The sequence below is a fragment of the Streptopelia decaocto genome (assembly GCF_964273445.1).
Source record: "Streptopelia decaocto genome assembly, chromosome: 3".
Taxonomy (NCBI): Eukaryota; Metazoa; Chordata; class Aves; order Columbiformes; family Columbidae; genus Streptopelia; species Streptopelia decaocto.
This window is the reverse complement of record NC_138656.1, coordinates 86,556,402-86,571,337: the sequence shown is the minus strand read 5'-3', so window position 1 is coordinate 86,571,337 and position 14,936 is coordinate 86,556,402. Positions and strand designations below refer to the sequence as shown.

Here is a 14,936-nt window from a genome sequence, read left to right as displayed (position 1 = left end):
GAAGTTTGTTTTCGGTAGGGATCCAAAATGGATTGGTGTCAGCCATTTGAACATGTGATAGCTGGTGCAAGAGGGGAGAAAGGTACAAAAAGACAACCAGTGATTACTGGTTCACAAAGCATCTTGTATCACAGGGGGTGGGATCCTTTTGCTACCAACAGACAAACTGTGTTTTGAAGTGTGAGCAAGACCTTGAAATTTTTTGAAGTCAGTGTAGTCGCAAATAAGATCATTAATCGATGTCCTTTTCTCAGTCTTCTGAGGTGCACTCCTCAATTTTCCAGTAACGCTTTCTGCTAATGGATTTTGAAATAAAGTACTCAGCAAGAACCATTTTTGTTTGCTGTGAACAAGATAAAAGCTGTGAGCACACTAGAACACAAATCATTTTACTGATAATCCAGTGGTGTGTCATAGCACTGACACTATGATAATTTACATATTTTTATTATTATGTTGTTTCATCTTAGTGACATCACTGTAACATTGTGTGTTAAAAGAGAGTCTACATTTCAGACAAATCAGACACATGAACCCACTCTTCTAATTTATAGTAGCGTAAACCTAAATTTAGTACAATTATCTTGCTCTAGTTAGTGCTATGTAAGTAAGAGTAAGGAAATGTTAGTGCCTAGTGCATGTTCCAAGAGGGAACTTGTGCACTTTGCATAAAAAAAAAAGTGGAGATAATTTGGAAAAGACAAACAAACAAAAAAAGGACAAGTAGAGCCTTAATAGGAGCTGATGGGTTGCGTTGTTGGACATTGAAACCGGTTGTGTCTTGCCCGGTTCCCTGGAGGTGTTTAAAAGGCATTTGGACAAGGTTCTTAGGGACATGGTTTTAGTGCTAGAGTTAGGTTATGGTTGGACTTGATGATCCTGAGGGTCTCTTCCAACCAAAATGATTCTGTGATTCTACTCGGGCAGCAATATCTTGCCACGACACAGCAGCCTAGATGGACTTATCTCTGTGCTGCCAGTTAGACATCTTCTGTTGCTGTAGCCACCCTTACAGGGCATGTGCCAGCATCTCTGAGTCAGTGTGGAGGCAGAGCACTGGCCACTTTTCTCTTTCAGTAATGTCTATGGCCAGCTGGATGACTTTCATTTCTGTAAACTGACTCAATCCACCTTTGTCTGTGTCAGTTTCTGTGTCTTGTCTTGTGGGACTCCACACAGCAGCTTTCTACTTCTGATATTTTCCCTTGTTAGACTAGAAGTGACTCCTGGATCTTTCAAAAGATTGGAAATTTCCACTTCCTAGTGAAATATGCAGAAATCTGCCACTGATGTGAAATTTAGGGCAACCAAAATTAAAATGAAATCTGTTTCCAGGTGGGAGTTTGAGCTGAAGGGAAAATATTTACATAGCAGGCTGACTCTTTTTTCTGTTAGAAGCTGCTCATATGGTTTAGAATGTTAGGGTAGGTCCTGATAGAGTGCCTAGGGGGCAGCAGTGGAGACAGAGATATGTGATATTTATTGTCCTTCCCTGAAATGTAATATATGAGTATCAACTCCATCAAAACAGCGAAGGCCTATAGACAAGAAAGAAACAAAATAGGCTGCTGAAAGAGGTGCAGTGTTCTCAAGAAACCATTCAGTGCACGGGCAATTACTGTGGCACTGATTTCTTTGCACTGTTAAGTATCAGTCTCTCTCCTTTTTTTTTTTAGATCCTGGAATGATTCATACACTTTTATCTTTTTTCCTTTTTTATATGTGTCAAATGACAAATTAGTAACTACTCACTGATAAGAGAAAGAAGAGGAAGGAGAGGATTTAAGAAAACTGTCTAGAGGCCACTGCAGAGTTTCTGCCCTGGCCTGTCATTGGGGAGTTTGTCACTATTCTGATGCCTACAGATATAGAGAGGTTGAACTCTCTCTCTAGATCCTCAGGCAACGTGGCAGAATTCACCTTAGCGTGCCTGCTGTAGTGTGTTTACTTCAGGAGCCAGGGCAGTTGTGAGGCTAATTTGGCACTCAGCAAGTCTGCGTTCAGTTCCCTGTACCCTTGGAGATGACTTACCCAACTCGGCATCTTGTTGGTCCAGATCTGTCTTCAGAAGAGGAATAATCTCTAGTTAAAAGTTAGTGTGAATTGCTCAGAGACCATATAACAGCTGTTAATGATCCTGAAGCTTTCTTGATTACTTACTTGTCCCATCATTATTTTAAAACACTTAAAGGTGACCCATGTAAAATTAGAATTGTCACCTTTACAGGATATAGCAGAAAATACTGCAAAACTTCTTTTTTATTTTTATATTTATTACATTATTGTTCTGCAGAACTTGTGAATAGTCAGTAAGTGTGACTTAATTACTATCAATTTTGCTTGGGATCCTAATTCTTTACATGGAATAGAAACTTCCTGTTGTGCCATACTTTCTTGAAGAAAAGGGGTTTATTCTTGAAGGTGTCATGACTACTTTGGTTAAAGTATTTTATAAAGGGCCAGTTCTACTAAAATACAGGATATATGCGATATAGGAGGAAAGGCTAAGAAAGCTAAGTGGCAGCAATACTTTGAGGATGTGTAATATTGCACAGAATATGGATGCAGCAGTGTACTGGAACAATATCTAGAGAAGGCCAGGACTGTTGTCAGAGAACAACCAGGATGAACTAAGCAATTCAGTGCATTACCGTTCTACTTGTCATCATGCTAATATGATTATCTTCTAGGAAACACTTTGAAGATATAGCAAAGTTAAAATAAATTTATAAGTAGAAATGGCATTAAAATATTTCAGTGCCATTACAATTAGTGTGTTTTCTTTCTTTACTAGGTTCCCATTTCTGTACTTCTCTGAAGGGACCACAGAAAAAGGAAATGTTGAAAGATAATTCTGCCAGTGCCCAATTCCTAAAATAAACAAGTGGAAGGGGGAAATCTGTGTGTCATTTAATGCTCTGAGAGGTCACCTGATATAGGTATGGGTAAAATGCTCTAAGAGGAAAACCAACCAACATGTGGTTGTTGTGTCCATCATGAAGTTACAGCTACCATAAAACGTGTCCAAAGTTAAACTATGTGGATGCAGAGCTACTGTGCAGCATGGTCAGTTTATGTCTTTGAGCCATGATCTCACGGAAAAGGATGACTGCCATAGTTAATTCCCTGACTTTCCCATCCCTCCCTCTTCTCAAATTCCTGTTGTGGTCTGATTTGATAATATTCTTATCCAAACATTTTGTAAAATAACATGATGAGCTGGAAGGTGCTCAAAGGGGGAGGTGGCACCTGTTATCATCCATAGTTCATACTGATTCTGCCACTGACTCCCTGAATATTGTGCTGCCCCAGGTGGGCTCTGTGCTGGTTTGAGGTCTTCAGCGTTTGGCTGAGGGAAGCCCTTCTGCACTTGATCTCACTGTCTTAGAGGTGAGGGATACCCGTTCTTAGGCAGTTAATGCCTGTGCACTCTGTCACGGTTGCTGAAGGAATGGCAAACATCACATCAGCTGGAGTGTGACATGTACTGCCCAGACAATAGAGCTGACATCTGCTCCCTTTTATTAAAGCCTTTGTTTCTGGAAGCCTACAACTAAAGAGATTACTGGCATAAACATCTGGCCCTTAGAAGAGGAGTAAAAGGTTGCTTTCTGGAGTCAATTTTGTAAGCTCTTTAAAAATCCTATGCAGAGATCTTATCAGAAGGTTAGGTGATTGAAAACTGTCATGTTTAGGTTGTCCTGTGTTGTGCAGACAACATCTTATTTTTGTGTTGATTTATAATATTAAAAAAAAGACTCAAACATGCACACACATTCTCCAAGGAGAGCTGAGCTGAGTAAGAGCTTTCTATTGTAATCCTAATCAGATCAGTAAATGAATGTCGTCTGTTCCAGAGAACTGGACTGCCCTTTTCAGGAAGGATACTAACAGCTCTTTCTCAGTGGCATACAGTATTAACTCAGTCAGTAGTGAAGTGCTGATTCAATGCATTTAAATTATGAGTGCCCCACTATTACTTGTAAATGCAATTATGTTGTCCCTTTTATAAGAATGGAGAGATCATAATCATATATTAAAAATATTGAGAAAGAGAAGCAAATTCAAACAGCTTGCCAATAGACTTGTCTTTAAGTGCTGTTCAATAATCTGTGCATTTTAAAAAGCTGTATTAAAAGCAGTGCAAGCCACATTTGGGCAGGTTCCTTGTTTTTCTGCTTTTTGGTGTGGTAAGGATTGATTTTCTGCTTCTTAGTGTGGCAGCAGTAAGGATTTGCCTGAGATGCTTAACAAGCTCACTCTTTCCTTCATTGCAAACTAGAAGCAAACAGCAAAAAGTCCAGCTTGCTCATTTAAAGAAACTTACTGGAATTTTATTCACAGTTACTGTCTTTGAAACTTCATTAGATATAACATTCTCCTAATCTCTGTTGCAGTGATGGATAGACAATGTCTGTATAATTGGTAATTGTAAATGAAATCTACTTTGTGTTAATGTTTTACTTTGACTCAATGCCACCACACTTGTGTTGTGTTCCTTGAAGCACAAATAATTATTTATGCTGATCTGGATTACTGCCAGTTTTAACTTTGGTGTGGAGTAAATAGTTTCTCCCAGCAGTGACAGTGGTTATTTAAACAAGCCTAGGTGTACCTGCTTAACAAAATGCTGAGCCCACTTAATTATGGCAGTGTCTGTAATCACATCACTGCAGTGATCTGGCTTCCGAGCACCAGGAAGACAGCACACTTAAGGTCTCCACATCACACCTGGGATACAGCTACTGCTGTAGCCAAGTTGAGCTTTGTGAACTTGGCAGTTGCTGTTGGGAAGAGGGGAAGCTACCCTGGAAGTGGGGTTTCTGAAGAAGGGAGAATTCCCAAGGCCAACGGTTTTCCTACTGGAGTAAATTGGCATAGAATCCACGTGAATGTCAGAAGGACATAAGACGTTTGTGTCATAATGAGAAGTTAAATCCAGATTTCCTGAATGCTTCTCCACTATCTCAAAGACTAAGCTGTTGTTACTTTACTGTAACATTTGGGCAGCGGAGGGCTGTTGGGATTTCTGCGTAATCTAGACATTAAGAGAGTTGTCCTGTCTTTGGTTAATCTGGTTTTAAAGAGGTCCAAGGCAATTACAGCACTTTTTAGTTTCAGGATAAACTGCAAGGATTCAGATTCTGAAAACAAAGCTATGTAAGTGTAAGGTGCCTTTTTTTTTTTTTTTCCTTTTACCAGCATACTAAGTGTAAAATGTCACTTGACTTTGCTGGTTGTTTAAAAACTCCATGTAAGATACACCTTAAGATAATGTAAGTGGCCCTAGATGTGTGAGACTGAAGGTACATCTAGCCCAGTTTGGTCCCAACAGTGGGATAAGCATAAGCATAAACATACTCCTAGGAAAGACTACAACCAAGTCAAACATATAAACTACTTCTGTTGAGTATTTTCCCTGTCTCTAGCTATTTTTCTGAAACAAATATCACTTTAATGTATTTAGTAATTCTTTTCTCTTTCATGAACTTCAACCTCCTGGTGAAACCAAGCAACATTTAGCATCTTTGGCATGCTCTGGCAATGTGTTCCATGGAGCCGCTGGGCTCCGCCTCTAGAACCAGCCGCCCTGCCACCACAGTGGGCCGCACAGATCCATGTCTCCTGTTACCACCTGGTGTAACTTTGCTCCTGAAGACCTTTGCAGCCACGGCCTGCTTCTCTATCCTAGTTTAGAGTCGCTCAGCAGGAGCAGAGAAAGCCAAGAGCTTTATGCCATGCAAGACCAGCAAGGTCTTGCTTGTCTGTAGGTGAGCTGCTGAAACTTCAGTACAGTTAGATTTGTTTATTTTCAACAAAGCAAGAGTTTATTAGGTCAGCTAATCCATTCCCCAGTGGCTCTTAGAGCATCTTTAATGCTGTAACTGTTCTAGTGGTAACACAGAGGGGCTGTATCTTCCTCAGACTACCTGGTGGGAGATCAAGCTGCCATTGACTTTAAGGGTGAGGAGCCAGGCCTAAAGCAGTCAGATGGCCATTATCCGGTTAAGAAGCCTTTTGTGACTTGAAATAGCTTTTTGCTTACCTTATTTATATTCCTGTCACTTCTCTATCCCCTCAAACCATTCTCTTAACTGGCGTTTGTCATTCTTGGTAACCTTTCATACCCTCATCTTTGTGATTTATCACCTGTATTTTTGGCTTTTCGACTTTTCCAGAGGGACTGAGCATCTCTGCGTCACTGGTGATTCATGTCCAGTGTCTCTATGCCTCCTTAGTTTTAATAGCCTTAATCAGCTACTGATGCTGCCAGAATTTTCTGCGTTAATAATGTGTCGTTAGCTGCTCTGGAAAGCAAGAAGGATCATTATTTAAAGTGATATGGTCAAAATTATATTTGTGTACGTAATTGCCTTTTGAAGTGGGGCAGTGGGTGGCAATTTGCCATGCTAATATATTTTTAGGATAACAGCTGCTTTCTGAATGTCCCCGGGGTATCAGTGGGAGCCACTTCCTCGCACAGGGCCAAGCCAGCACTGCTCAGCTGGTCGCAGCAAAGCTGGGACCAGTGCCTGCTGCCTTGGTAGAGCTGCTTGGGGCGGTCACAAGTGGATTATAGTAACTTGCTACCAGTGGTGAAGTCTGGTGCAGAAACTGAGAACCACTGCCTTGCCAGAACCAGCGGATGGTGGTGTCCTTGCTCTGTGAGAGTCAGTGTCACATGGAGTTTTTTCTGAGTGGAACCTTTTGGCTCACAAGTGAGTTGGGCTCTTGCCTGTGCATGAAGCTCTTGGCTTCTGCTGAGCTTGGCACCGTTTTCCTTCTTCAACCTGTGCATCTACTGCTGGTAGCAGTGGGATGTTCTTTATGCAAGACAAGAATTTTCCTGTCCTCGGCCATGGATTTAGTGTCTTACATGTGGCTCAAATCTGCACAGACTTTCTCTCCATATAAAGGTAAGGTCAAAGCAGGACTGTTTTTGCAATATCTGTTATCTCGCCCGTATTACAGGGAAAGCCTGGGGTGCCCCCAGTGAACCCCTATGGCATGCCAAAGTACAGCCGATGAGTCTTGGAGATCATGTTCCTTGAGATAATGCTTCTCAAAAATCTCTTAAGAAACTACCAGCCTAAAGTGATCTATTTCAACTTTTATAGGACTATTATGCATTTTTATAACTTTTTTTCACATTTGAATATTTTGGGATCATATGTTTTCGTTGCAGAGATTACTAGGGAAATTCTCCTATTTAAATTTTACTGCTACTTTATCTAAAAGCATGATGCTTCTTCCCCTCAACCTCCATGAAAGTAAGAAAGTGTCAATAGCATTTTAACGTGTTTTGCAATGCTGATATTTCTAAACTTTGGGGAGATTGCTTCTGGTGGATAATCTCTTGTGTTTATTAAATACTCTGCTCCTTTTAAAATGAATTAATCCACTGGGGTTTGTGCTTTTTCAAACATGCACTTACTCAGTTTAGCTCATTGTTTAACCTTCATGATTTTACACTTATGCTGTGGCTTAGTTGTGAGAACTGTCTATTTTATTTGGATTTACTTTCTGGCTATTAATGGTAATTTTACATTAATTCATAAACTAGCATCAGTACTTCACCTTTAATGATTATTAAATTGATGTAAAAGTATCTCTCTCATCTGTTTAAATATATGTGAATTTTGAAGTTAGAGTTAGGTACAACAGACCGTAGCTAAATTTAACAGTGAGGGACCTTAAAACTGCAGTCTGATTTTCAGCCTATGACACTGATCATTGCAGGAGATTCTACCTTCCTTTTCTCCAAAACTGCTTTATTCCTTGAAGCGTTTCATTCTCCTGGCAGTCAAAGCAAATTAACTTGACTCTTCCTATAGAGTGAAGTGAGTAGATGGTATTCATTATTCATTGGAAATTATGTCTCGCACATAGAGAAAACTGTGGAACTGAAAACCAGATAGAAGAAATGTGTGAGCTCTTTTTCTCTGTGTATACATAGATATACACGTGGATGAAAGCTGAAAGGATTGACAGACCTAAAGCTTAGTCCTGGAATCCCAATTTACTGCCCTAATCTATAGCACAGTAATATTACGTGTTTTAAGAAGACAACAACAAAAAGCCATCTTAGGAATGTTTACTCTTTCTCCTTATATCAGCTGATATGTCGATGACCATCATGGCTCCTGCTGGCCTCTCTGTATCTTCCAGGGCTGATGCTCTCGCTGGAGAGAGTTATACTGGGAAACTGTCTCTGTGCAGCTGTGTTTCTTTCTGGGCTGAGGTTATTCAAATGATTAAGCAACTGCAAAGTATCACTTCGCTAGGACAGTTGTGCTCACATTGGTGTAGCAGTATATCACTATGGAAATGCCGGTAAAGCATCTTTGTCTAGTGCACCAAGAAAAATCCTGCACATCTGCAGGATGATGATGGATCTCGTGGGAGGTACATTATCCTTGCTATGGTGACTACATATTTTCTGTCCAAACAATATTTTATTTTGCATTGGTGGAGACAAAAAAAAAAAAAAAGACAACTAGTAGAAGTAGAGTCTTGATCTACAAGCACATGTTTTCCTTACAAAGCTATTTCACAAAATACCAACCATCCTTCTGCAAGGATATAATTTGGGTCTGGCAGGTGGGATGAAGGGCTGTTCAGGGATTCACACTGCAGTGTGAAGACCCAGAGCAATACTGGGAAGTAGAATGCTTGCCAAGACCATTTTTGCTTCCTGCTTAGGCTCTGAGAAACCAAAAAATAAGCACAAGTAGATATTGGCTAGGCATGGGTAAATTCCGGTTGAAAGATGAAAGAAGGTTCCTAATCTTTGCATATCCTGTGATGGCCAGGTCAGAGAAAGAGTTTTGCTTTTCAATTAGAGCTTCTTCTGTTTGTCTTACATGGTCCCCTGTGATTGTGGGGTGGTTTGTGAAGTTAGAGTTTCAAGAGGAGGCAGGAGTGAAAAGAGACAAGTGGGCAAAGCAGCTGCTGCTGGGGAAAAATTGAGGTCCAATTTCAGGGAAAGTACCTGAAACTGCAACAATAAGAGGTGAGTTCTCAGAAAGCAATGAGATGAGAGGTTAGGAGCCAGTCCCAAAGTGCTGATTTTGGGGGTCAGGTGCATTGGGAATGACTGTTACACAGATGGGGAGCACATGGAGGCACGGAGACTGCCTGTTACTACTCTATTGAAAGCATAGATGTGCAGAGTCAATATTTAATGGGATTTCTCTTGTTGAATGCTTTCAAGTTAAGTGTAATTACTAATCTTAGATATTTAGAGAAAATTGCTACGTAGTGATGAGCACATACCTGAAACTTCCTGACATATACAGAGTATTTTCCATGTCAGAAGTGGTTAAGTAGAGATTAATATTTCTATTTTGCAGTTATGTGGTGGAGGAAAAGTCTGAACTGGGTGCTTTATTGTTTGCTAGTGCCCTTAGAGGAAAATTTTGCCAAACCACAAGGAGAACCTGAAACTTCTTGTCTTCTTGCCATATGCCAAATCCATGCACTAAACTGCCCTCTGTTTTTCTGTTTTTCACTTGTAAATTAAATATTGTCAGCTCATCTGATGATAGGGGAGTAGCAGGTATTCAATGCGATGAATCAGTAAAAGTAGTAGTTACGCTTGGAGATCAGAACCTGATCTTAAGCAGCTAAAACCTAAAAGGAACTTAATCATGGTAATGAAGCTTATTTTTTATATTTCTGTACAACAGGTTTCTTTATGGTAAGATTTTATATTTAACTAGTGGTTGTCCAAGCCTGATGTATGATGGCTGAGTTCAAAGGATACAATGATGATGGAGTCTTTGTTCCACCACAGAAAAAATAAGGAGTTCAGCTGCCTTAAGACTTCTTCTTGGACATTTCCATGTTAGAAAGTATTTTGTTTGCTAAAATAAAAATTGGAAACCCAGTCAGAAACTTATTTGCATTGTTAGGCACTTAAATACCTTTAAACTATACCCATAATATATTTCCTTTTAATGAAAATCATGTTTATATTTTTCCTGTCAAATAAAGTAGTGAGAGGTGTTGTAGTTAGAGAATTTATGTGTTCTTCTTTGCCATTGTAGTTGGTGATACCATTACAGTTTTGAATAGCTTCTAGGTTTGCATAGGAGAATATGGGTAAGTATCAGTATTTTCCCAAGCATTATTACATGTAACTCTTTAGTCTAATTAATACATGGTGTGGTAAGATCAATCAGGAAAACACAAATACAAATGTTCGCTCAGATTTTTTTTTTTCCCCCCTCTCTCCAGGATTACGATGGCTTTTTTGAATCAAAGGAGAGCAACACTGTCTTCTCCTTTCTTGGACTGAAACCTACTTTGACATCAAAGGTCAGTGTAGTGTTGCAGACTTTTCATGGAGTTCTTGAAATATTTGGATTGAATTTTCTTTGAACCGAAAGAACTCTTTATTTTTCGGATGCACCATTACCCTGATTCATACCTTATCCATATCAGCTTCATGCTAATGAGGTAATTGAAATTGTTGCCATGAAAAGCAAAGCACTTTAAATGAAACTAAGCATATACATGGAAGTTAATTTGCAGATAAACGAAGTTTAAAGAATACATTCTCCTTCACATTATCAATCTAAATTGAAGCAACTGACTTAATTATAACAGGAGACAGAACTAGGACCTTAATCACTGGAATATTTGCAGCTTATGTCACCAAAATATCATCTTAGTGGGTCAGCCTGGCATAATTGGTTGACCAGGATTTATTCATTAGGCATTAAGTTTTTTGGTTTTTTTTGTTTTGTTTTATTCTGGTTTTAAATGGTGAAATGCTGGAGCAGACAGGAGTTATATCAACTTCTTGGGTGAGAAATCAGTTTTAACAAATATATATATACAGGTCAGAACACAAAGCCAGATTACATCTTTCTGTTGAGGGCAGCATAATAGAGGAGACTTTTTTGCTGTATGGAAGCCTGGACACTTGTTCAGAGAGAGTGTATCGTGCACCTTTGGGTGGTAGATGTGACACACAGGGGAGGATTTTTCTTCCCTTGACCACTGTAGATACAGCTGTGTCTGGTACTAATACTGTTTCAAGCCTGGACGGTAGCTATTGAGTGTCTGTAGAGTTCCTCTTCTGCCAGGAATTAATTTATTTCTGGAGCCTGTGAGGGACAGGAGTGGGAGGGAACCTCAGCAGGGAACCACGAAAGCAGATTATTTTGGCAGCCTGCCTTGCTTCATAGCTTGAAGAACTAGTCTTAGGAAAAAGATTATATCCTACTGCAATCAGAAATAGCAGATTCTATTCAGCTCTGTTCCTGGAGAATAACCCGTTGTAGGCCTGGAGGAGTGTCCTATAAACTTGGCCAGATCACTGCTTCAGTCTGGTAGTACTGGAGAGTGATGCCTCCTCAGCTGCTATGGGGACCATGGTTAGGGACACCTGATATGCGAAGGTTACAGACAGAGGATATGAGAATGTATTCATAGCATTAATATTTTTTTCTCTTTTCTTTTAAATAGGAGTGAGAACCCTAGAAAGCCTATCTGAAGTATCGACAAGCACATCTTCCGGATGAATGACCCTGTTCTTCAGCACACAACAGCTTCCCTAATGGATCACTGTGATAGAGCAAACACGCATCTTTAGTAGTAGTCTGCTTGCCATGAGACGGTGCTCTCCAGTAATGTGGAGTTAATAACATGTATATGAAACACAATTAAGGCCGGGCTACTCATCTTCCTTTTTAAAAGTATTGTTAATGTTTCACTTCTGTCTTTGGATTGCTTTTGCAACTGGCACTGATACTCTAATAGACACATATGTTTGAGAAAAAGGAGTGGAAGTGTAGGGCTTCTGTCGTTCTTGGATATACTTGTGTAGTCAGATTTCTCACCTTTTTTAATTCTTCCAGCTACTGTAGTTGAAATTATTCATCATGATAGTTAAAGTGCTGGTGGTTATTAGAATGTTTGTGCTGGTTATGATTCAGAAGGTAAAAAATGTCAATCTTAAGATCTCAGTCTAAGCCAATAACTGTCGTATTTTTACATGTCTACATTTATTTATTGTGATGTTTATGCTAGATCATGTTTATTGTAAGAGACATGGGCTGTTAACCTTGTTCATGAAAACTTCATTTGTCTAATGATGAGCATTGCAACTGAATGTTTGAAAACAGTTGTTATCATGGAGGAGGTGCCAAAGTGAAATATTTTGACATGGTTCCTGTTCCAAATGCAGCTGAAAAGTGCATGAAAACACTTGGTGGAAATTACTGGGTAGTTCAGAAGAAGCAGTCTCATAGCTAGTGATAATATTAAGTTATCTCTTAGCTGTGAAAGACTTAAAATCCAAAGTTGGAGCTCCATAGTTGGACCGTCTTAAAATGAAATTTTGCCAAAACCTTGAGTTTACCTTCAATAACACACAGCTCCACCATCAGCCACATGAGAGTCAGGTAGATACTTTGAGAGCTAGGGCTCAGTCCCATGGATGGTTAAACACTCTCCTGTAGTCCGAGAGCCCACCTAACATGCCCAGCTGTTGTCCTGGTTATATCCCCAGCTGTGGAAATGTGGAGATGCCTCAAAGACAGTGAGAAAGCTGAGCGTGTGCTTTGCTGGCTGACGTCACAATGGTCAGCTCAGCTGAGGAACAGGAGCCAACTAAAGGAAGTGGAGATTGTTCCAGTGGGACTGCATTGATGCACATAGAAGAACTCAGGCCCATGACTTGCCAATAACTACTACAAAATGCATTCTAGACAGAAATCAAATTGCATTATGCATTTTGAATCAAGTCTGGCTATGAAAATAACAGCTATGCTGTAATGTAGCTTTTACTCAAGTGATTTCCTAATGACAGGGTAGTGCCATTCCCATAAACGTCGTTATGTCTTTGGGTAAATGAAAGACAACCATTAAATGGGAAAACTTCTTTGCAATCACAGCGTCACTCAGACTGTGTGGCTGAAGGAAGCCAAACGTGTACAAAGTGTCAGGAAGCAACACTGTCTGCAACAAACCGCACGTTCTGTTAAAATCAATAACCATGGCATCTGAGACATTTTAGTTGGAAGGAACAACTGGAGGTCATCTGGTCCAGCACTGTCAAAATCAGGGCTAACACCAACAATAGCTTTGATCAGATATGGGTTTGTCCAGCTGAGTGTTAAAAATATCCAAAGATGAAGATCTCATAACCCTCCAGGCAACCTGTGCCAGCACTATAGTGCTCTCCTAGTGAAAACTGTCTTTAATGTCTAGCCTCAACTTGCAGGCTGTAATTTGTGGTTGTTGCCTTTGCTGTGTTTTCTGGCACTCACAGGAAGAAATCGGCACTGTCCTTTTTGTAACTGCCCTCAAGATAGTTGTAGGCTACTGTTAGATCACCTCTTAGCTGCCTTCTTACCAGAATAATCTAACTTGGCTTCCTCAACCTCTCTTCACAGGCTGTGTGCTTTAGGCCCGTGGCTGCTTTGACGGAGGGCTACTCTTTCCAGTTTGTTCACATCCCTCTTAAACTGGGAGAAGGTCTCAAAATGATATTTCAGATGTGGCCTCACCAGTGCTGAGTAGAGGGCGATAACAACTTTCCTCAGCCTGCATGCTTTCCCCTTTTTGCAGTGGGTACGTTGCTGGCTCGTGATCAGCAGGGCATTCACTAGGATCCCCAGGGCCCTTTAGCGGGGGCATTACTGTGTCTGTTGCTTCCAGCCCATGCTGATGCCTTGTCGCTCCCTAGGGCAGAACTTTTGACTTGTCCTTATCAAGCTTCATGAGGTTTCTGTTGGTCCAGTCCTCAAGGTTTTTGAGATGCCACTGGACCAAAGCTCTGCCAGCTGTTACCAACCACTGAACCAGGTTCAGGTGTCATTCACAGATTTGCTGAGGTTGCACACTAGGTCATCATCCAAGTCCCTGCTGAACAACAGGAGAACTGTAGCCTCTCAAGTTTTGGACAAAGACTTATGACTACAGAGGTGTGACATGAACAGTGTTCATGACTACCAGTTGCTGGAGTAAAGAACAGGTTGCCTTCCTGTTTGTGTTGTCTCAGCTACAAACTGCTTACAAGCTGTGTGGCTTTTCCTTCTAGCACAAAGGCAAGAAAGCTGTAAAAAAGATTATGTTAAAGGAGTCCATCCATAAATCAGTTTCTCTTTGGATCCTCTGGTGCCTCCTCAGCTCAGTTAAAGGGCTGGGTGGAGCAAGAGCTCACAGATTTCAAGTCTATGGTTGTATTTACTGGTCAAAATCTTAACTACATCACCTCTAGAGGAATTCTGAGTGGGAGCTGATAACATGTATATACATATATGTATGTGCATTTTTAAGAATTATGTTTTCTATGGTAAGTTATTGTGACATTTTTGTCACCAATCCCATATTTTCATTAGACTTGAACTTCACTATAGGAAGGGGATGTGACATGACATGACATGACATGACATGACATGACATGACATGACATGACATGACATGACGCTGTACATTGTTAACTTCACCAAGTTCAATATAACTATTCCTAAAAAAAAGTTAAAAATATTTAACTTTGGAAATGAATACATGTATAAATTTACATAATTACACAGTTGATTACAGAGAAGCCATCCTGGATTTATCATGTACTTGATATGTTGTAAACTTTGAGAACTGCCTCAAGTCCCAGTTTTGAAAAACTTACCTAAGTGTGTAAGTACATCCACATGAGTAATCCTGGACAGAATCCCAGGCTTACTGATGTGAAAAGCAAAACCACACTGATTTCTCCAGGGATGAAATTAGTTTCACAAAACTCCTCTTGAATTTTGGTAATTGTAGCATAGAAACCTCCTGTTCAGTGGAGGGCTAATCCTGTTAGAGCTGTTAGGTAAACCTAGCTTATCTCAGAGCAGGCATGTGGGCATGACCAGCTGCACGGAGAACAACACAAACTCCAAAGACATCCTGCTTGCTTGCATGGATTGGCAGTGTGAGTC

At 40.2% G+C, this 14,936-nt stretch overlaps 2 protein-coding genes across 2 annotated transcripts in view; one reads left to right on the top strand and one right to left on the bottom strand.

The window, feature by feature from the left end:
• Positions 1-12,101, top strand: part of SH3BGRL2 (SH3 domain binding glutamate rich protein like 2) — a 38,153-nt gene extending 26,052 nt beyond the window's left edge. Inside the window, exons 3-4 of the mRNA XM_082048087.1 lie at positions 10,240-10,320; positions 11,476-12,101. Of these exons, the coding sequence (XP_081904213.1) occupies positions 10,240-10,320; positions 11,476-11,481 (87 nt within the window). The 3' untranslated portion in view covers positions 11,482-12,101. The remainder of the gene's footprint in view (positions 1-10,239; positions 10,321-11,475) is intronic.
• Positions 1-14,936, bottom strand: part of ELOVL4 (ELOVL fatty acid elongase 4) — a 154,593-nt gene that overhangs the window by 59,011 nt on the left and 80,646 nt on the right. The gene's annotated exons all lie outside the window — the stretch shown is intronic.